Source organism: Piliocolobus tephrosceles, chromosome 12 (genome assembly GCF_002776525.5).
Source record: "Piliocolobus tephrosceles isolate RC106 chromosome 12, ASM277652v3, whole genome shotgun sequence".
NCBI lineage: Eukaryota > Metazoa > Chordata > Mammalia > Primates > Cercopithecidae > Piliocolobus > Piliocolobus tephrosceles.
This window is the reverse complement of record NC_045445.1, coordinates 1,744,713-1,751,574: the sequence shown is the minus strand read 5'-3', so window position 1 is coordinate 1,751,574 and position 6,862 is coordinate 1,744,713. Positions and strand designations below refer to the sequence as shown.

At 54.7% G+C, this 6,862-nt stretch overlaps 1 protein-coding gene across 1 annotated transcript; it reads left to right on the top strand.

The window, feature by feature from the left end:
• Positions 1–2,006: 2,006 nt before the first annotated feature.
• On the top strand, positions 2,007–6,620 carry MAGEA1 (MAGE family member A1). The gene is made up of 3 exons (XM_023202103.1): positions 2,007–2,087; positions 4,889–4,961; positions 5,037–6,620. The coding sequence occupies exon 3, from the start codon at positions 5,102–5,104 to the stop codon at positions 6,050–6,052; it is 951 nt and encodes a 316-aa protein (XP_023057871.1). The 5' UTR covers positions 2,007–2,087; positions 4,889–4,961; positions 5,037–5,101; the 3' UTR covers positions 6,053–6,620.
• The last annotated feature ends 242 nt before the right edge of the window (positions 6,621–6,862 follow it).

Here is a 6,862-nt window from a genome sequence, read left to right as displayed (position 1 = left end):
GAGAATGGCGTGAACCCAAGAGGCGGAGCTTGCAGTGAGCCAAGATCGAGCCACTACACTCCAGCCTGGGCGACAGAGTGAGACTCTGTCTCAAAAAAAACAAACAAAACAAAACAAAACAAAAAACAAAACAAAACAAAAAAACAAAACTAAACAAAATAGGGCTTTTTTAAGACAGTATGGATCAAGAGGTCTGCTAATAACAACCAGACACCAACATAGTGGGTGAGAAATTGTGTTTCAAAAAAGGTTGTTTCAACAGAACTTAAAGAATGGAAAAGAAGTACCATAGCATATAACAGTGAATTATGCATACTACTGGTAGGTATTCTTTCCTAGAAATATATATATCCTTGGAAGATATGTGAAGTGTATTTCTTTTTCATTTTTTAAAATGTTTTGAGACAGAGTGTCACTCTGTCATGAGGCCCACGCTAGAGTGCAATGGCACAATCTCGGTTTACTGCAAACTCCGCCTCTAGGTGCAAGCGATTCTCATGCCTCAGCCTCCTGAGCACTACCATACCCGGCTAACTTTTGTATTTTGTGTAGAGATGGGGTTTCACCATGTTGGCCAGGCTGGTCTTGAACCCCTGACCTCAAGTGATCTGCCCGGCTCAGCCTCCCAAAGTGTTGGGATTACAGGCGTGAGCCACCGTGCCCGGCCGTAAAACATTACTTTGAGGACGAAAGGTTTGCCAAGTGTAGCTCTGACTGGGGAGGAGCTCCTGTGGGAAGGTGTGTGTCTTCTCCCAGAGGTCACTACAATCGCGGGAGCTCCCGCCCTGCAGGGAGCACCTGACCTGGGACCCACAGCCATTCTCTGCAATAAGTGCAACTGGGCAAATGCTCAGAGGTAGCAGAAACAGCATCTCCCAACCATCACTTCATCAAAGTGCCAGGAGCCAGGAGGAGGGCCCTCCTGAGTGGGGACTGAGGGTCCACTCTCCCCACGTAGATAGGCCACAGAATACAGCTCAGCCCTCCTGTCAGCCCTGGAAGACCCTGGCAATGTCACCACGACCCGATCACACCCCTTCTCCCACTGCCACCTCATGGGATTGGGGGCCAGAGACTTGGTGGGAGAGGAGCAGACACAATTGGCGGAGGATGGGGGTCCAGACTCTGCCAGGCATCAAGGTCAGGACCCTGAAGGGTAACTGAGGGTTCCCCAATCCCACGTTCAACACCACCACCACCACCCCACCATCACGACTTAAGCCCCATGGCACCACTGGCATCCCTCCCCTACCACCCCCAATCCTTCCCTTTACCCTACCCATCCATTTTCACACTCACCCCCACCCCAATCCAGGCAGAATCCGGTTCCACCTCTGCTCTCAACCCAGGGAAGCCCAGGTGCCTGGATGTGACGCCACTGACTTGAGCATTAGTGGTTAGAGAGAAGCGAGGTTCTCGGCCTGAGGGGCGGCTTGAGATCGGTGGAGTGAAGCAGGCTCAGGCTCTGTTAGGAGGTAAGGTGACACGCTGAGGGCGGACTGAGGACCCACTTACCCCAGATAGAGGGCCCCAAATAATCCAGCGCTGCCCTTCATGCCAGCCCTGGACCACCTGGTGGTGGCTTCTCAGGCCACTCTAGCCCCCTGCTGCTTAAGCCACTGGGGACTCTGGAGTCAGAGCTTGTGTGACCAGGGAAGGGCTGCTTTGGAGAGGGCAGCATCCAGGCTCTGGCAGACATCACGCTCAGGATTCTCAAGGAGGACTGAGGGTCCCCAAGACCCCACTCCCGTGACCCAACCCCCACTCCAATGCCCACTCCCGTGACCCAAACCCCACTTCATTGTCATTCCCACCCCCACCCCACATCCCCTACTCTATCCCTCCACTCTGATCCCCATCTGCCCTGCCTTTCCACCCTCACCGCCACCGCCACCCCCACCCCCACGCCCACGCCCACTCCCACCCCCACCCAGGCAGGATCCGGTTCCCGCCTGGGAACATCCGGGTTTCAGGATGTGACGCCACTGACTTGCGCACTGGGGAGCAGAGAGAAGCGAGGTTCCCGTTCTGAGGTACTGCGTGAGTTCGGCTGAGGGAACCGGTTCCGGGTGCTGTGACGAGGCAAGGTGAGAGGCTGAGGGAGGACTGAGGACCCCGCCACCCCAGATAGAGAGCCCAGAATATTCTAGCGCCACCCTTGCTGCCAGCCCTGGACCACCCGCGGGAAGACGTCTCAGCCTGAGCTGCCCCCAGACCCCTGCTCCATAAGCCTCGAGAGACACCAGGTTCTTCTCCCCATGCTCTGGAGTCAGAGGTTGTTGTGACCAGGGCAGGACTGGTTAGGAGAGGCAGGGCACAGGCTCTGCCAGGGATCAAGGTCAGGACCCAGAGGGAGGGCTGTGGGCCCCCAAGACTGCACTCCAATCCCCATTCCCACCCCATTCCCATTCCCATTCCCCACCCAACCCCCATCTTCTCAGCCGCACCTCCACCCGCATCCCTACCCCCACTCCGTCACCTGACCACAACCCTCCACCCCCAGCACCAGCTCCAACCCTTCTGCCACCCCACTCTCATTCCCCCCAACCCTACCCTCATCTCTCTCATGCGCCCCACTCCCATCTGGTCCCTCATTCTGGCAGAATCCGGCTTGCCCCTGCTCTCAACCCAGGGAAGCCCTGGATGGCCCGATGTGACACCACTGACTTGCACCTCACAGATCTGAGAGAAGCCAGGTTCATCTAATGGTTCTGAGGGGCGGCTTGAGATCCACCGAGGGGAGTGGTTTTAGGCTCTGGGAGGAGGCAAGGTGAGATGCTGAAGGAGGACTGAGGAGGCACCTGCCCCAGGTAGACGGCTCCCAAATGATCCAACACCACCCCTGCTGCCAATCCTGGACCACCCAGCCAGGGCAAACATCTCAGCTGGGCCACCCCCCGCCCCACTGCCAGTTCACCCAGAGGAAACTCTGTAATCAGAGCTATGTGACCGGGGCAGTGTTGGTCAGGAGAGGGCAGGGTCCAGGCATCAAGGTCCAGGCATCCTCCCAGCATTAAGATCAGGACCCTGAGAGGGAACTGAGGGTTCCCCACCCACACCTGTCTCCTCATCTGCACCACCACCCCACTCACATTCCCATACCCACCCCCCAACCCCAACCTCATCTTGGCAGAATCCCTGCAGTCAACCCACGGAAGCCCCGGGAATGGCGACTAGGCATCTGATCTTGATGACCCCATCCGCAGCTGATGGAGGGAAGGGGCTTGAACAGGGCCTCAGGGGAGCAGAAGAAGGACCCTACCGGGAGATGAGGGAGGCCTCAGGGGACCCAGCACCCCAGGACACCACAACCCTGTCTGAGACTGAGACTGCCACTTTTGGCCTCAAGAGTCAGAATGTTGGGGACTTATATTAGCATAGGGGTGGGACCCAGCCCTGCCAGGATCATGAGGAGGAAGAGGAGGGAGGACTCAGGGGACCTTGGAATCCAGATCGGTGTGGACCTCGGCCCTGAGAGGTCGAGGGCACGGTGGCCACATATGGCCCTTATTTCCTGCATCTTTGAGGTGACAGGACAGAGCTGTGGTCTGAGAAGTGGGGCCTCAGGTCAACAGAGGAAGGAGTTCCAGGATCCATACGACCCAAGATGTGCCCCCTTCACAAGAACTGGGGATATCCCTGGCTCAGAGAGAAGGTACTCCACAGAGTCTGGCTGTTTCCTTTTCGTAGCTCTAGGGGGACCAGATCAGGGATGGCCGTATGTTCCAGTCTCACTTGTACCACAGGCAGGAAGTTGGGGAGCCCACAGGGAGATGGGGTCTTGGGGCAAAGGGGGGATGTCTACCCATCTCAGGGAATTGGGGGTTGAGGAAGCACAGGTTTTGGCAGGAATAAAGATGAGTGAGCCAGACAAGGCTATTGGAATCCTCACCCCAGAACCAAAGGGGTCAGCCCTGGATACTTCACTCAGGTTGTAGCATCTTCTTACTTCTGTTTCCAGATCTCAGGGAGGTGAGGACCTTATTCTCAGGGGGTGACTCGGGTCAACATAGGGACCCCCATCTGGTCTAAAGACAGAGCAGTCCTAGGATCTGCTATGCATTCGGGTGAGGAACATGAGGGAGGATTTAGGATACCCCAGGGCCAGAACACTGACAGAGACCGCACAGAAATCAGCCCTGCCCCTGCTGTCACCCCAGAGAGCATGGGCTGGGTCGTCTGCCAAGGTCCCTCCCTTATCTTGGAATCATTGATGTCAGGGAGGGGAAGGCCTTGATCTGAGAAGGCTTCACTCAGGTCAGTGGAGGGAGAGTCCCAGGCCCTGCCAGGAGTCAAGGTGAGGACCAAGCAGGCGCCTCACCCAGGACACATTAATTCCAATGAATTTTGATATCTCTTGCTGTCCTTCCCCGAGGACGTAGGCACGAGTGGCCAGATGTGGGTCCCCTCCTGTCTTTCTGTTCCTTATCATGGATGTGAGCTCTTGATTTGGATTTATCAGAGCAGCAAAAGGGTGGGATCCAGGTCCTGCCAGGAAAAATGCAAGGCCCTGCGTGAGAACAGAGGGGATCATCTGCCGCATGAGAGTGGGGACGTCACAGAGTCCAGCCCACCCTCCTAATAGCACTGAGAAACCAGGGCTGTGCTCGCAGTCTGCACCCTGAGGGCCCGTGGATTCCTCTTCCAGGAGCTCCAAGAACCAGGCAGTGAGGCCTTGGTTTGAGACAGTGTCCTCAGATCACAGAGCAGAGGACGCACAGGCTGTGCCAGCAGTCAACATTTGCCCTGAATGCACACCAAGGGCCCCGCCTGCCACAGGCCACATGGAACCCCACAGAGTCTGGCCTCACCTCCCTACCGTCAGTCCTGTAGAATCGACCTCTGCTGGCTGGCTGTACCCTGAGTGCCCTCTCACTTCCTCCTTCAGGTTTTCAGGGGATAGGCCAACCCGGAGGACAGGATTCCCTGGAGGCCACAGAGGAGCACCAAGTAGAAGATCTGTAAGTAGGCCTTTGTTAGAGTCTCCAAGGTTCAGTTCTCAGCTGAGGCCTCTCATACACTCCCTCTCTCCCCAGGCCTGTGGGTCTTCATTGCCCAGCTCCTGCCTACACTCCTGCCTGCTGCCCTGACCAGAGTCATCATGTCTCTTGAGCAGAGGAGTCTGCACTGCAAGCCTGAGGAAGCCCTTGAGGCCCAACAAGAGGCCCTGGGGCTGGTGGGTGCGCAGGCTGCCGCCTCCTCCTCCTCTCCTCTGGTGCTGGGCACCCTGGAGGAGGTGCCTACTGCTGGGTCAACAGATCCCCCCCAGACTCCTCAGGGAGCCTCCGCCTTTCCCACTACCATCAACTTCTCTCGCCAGAGGCAACCCAATGAGAGGTCCAGCAGCTATGAAGAGGAGGGGCTAAGCACCTCGCATATCCTGGAGTCCTTGTTCCAAGCAGTGCTCACTAAGAAGGTGGCTGATTTGGTTCGTTTTCTGCTCCTCAAGTATCGAGCCAGGGAATCGGTTACAAAGGCAGAAATGCTGGAGAGTGTCATCAGAAATTACAAGCACTGCTTTCCTGTGATCTTCGGCAAAGCCTCTGAGTCCTTGCAGCTGGTCTTTGGCATTGACGTGAAGGAAGCAGACCCCACCGGTCACTCCTATGTCCTTGTCACCTGCCTGGGGCTCTCCTATGACGGCCTGCTGGGTGATAATCAGATCATGCCCAAGACAGGCTTCCTGATAATCATCCTGGTTATGATTGCAATGGAGGACGGCCATGCTCCTGAGGAGGAAATCTGGGAGGAGCTGAATGTGATGGAGGTGTATGATGGGAGGGAGCACAGTGCCTATGGGGAGCCCAGGAAGCTGCTCACCCAAGATTTGGTGCAGGAAAAGTACCTGGAGTACCGGCAGGTGCCCTACAGTGATCCTGCACGCTATGAGTTCCTGTGGGGTCCAAGGGCCCTCGCTGAAACCAGCTATGTGAAAGTCCTTGAGTATGTGGTCAAGGTCAGTGCAAGAGTTCGCTTTTTCTTCCCATCCCTGCGTGAAGCAGCTTTGAGACAGGAAGGAGTAGCTTTGAAAGAGGATAAAGAGGGATTCTGAGCATGAGTTGCAGCCAAGGCCAGTGGGAGGGGGGCTGGGCTAGTGCACCTTCAAGGACCGCTTCCAGCAGCTTCCCCTGCCTCGTGTGATGTGAGGCCCATTCTTCACTCTGTTTGAAGAGAGCAGTCAGCATTCTCAGTAGTAGGTTTCTGTCCTGTTGGATGACTTGGAGATTTATCTTTATTCTCTTTTGGAATTGTTCAAGTGTTCTTTTTAAGGGATGGTTGAATGAACTGCAGCATCCAAGTTTATGAATGACAGTAGTCACACATAGTGCCATGTATATAGTTTAGGAGTAAGAGTCTTGTGTTTTATTCAGATTGGGAAATCCATTCTATTATGTGAATTGGGATAATAACAACAGTGGAATAAGTATTTACTTAGAAATGTGAAAAATGAGCAGTAAAATAGATGAGATAAAGAACAAAAGAAATTAAGAGATAGTCAATTCTTGCCTTATACCTCAGTCTATTCTATAACATTTTTAAAGATATATGCATACCTGGATTTCCTTGGCTTCTTTGAGAATGTAGGAGAAATTAAATCTGAATAAAGAATTCTTCCTGTTCACTGGCTCCTTTCTTCTCCATGCACTGAGCAGCTGCTTTTTGGAAGGCCCTGAGTTAGTAGTGGAGATGCTAGGGTAAGCCAGACTCATGCCTACCCATAGGGTTGTAGAGTCTAAGAGCTGCAGTCACGTAATCAAGGTGGCAAGATGTCCTCTGAAGAGGTAGAGGAAAAGTAAGAGAGGGTGAGGGTGTGGGGCTCCAGGTGAGAGTGGTGGAGTGTAAATGCCCTGAGCTGGGGCAT

Excerpts from the sequence above, each read along its gene's own strand:
- MAGEA1 (XM_023202103.1), top strand. The coding sequence starts at position 5,102 with ATGTCTCTTGAGCAGAGGAGTCTGCACTGCAAGCCTGAGGAAGCCCTT.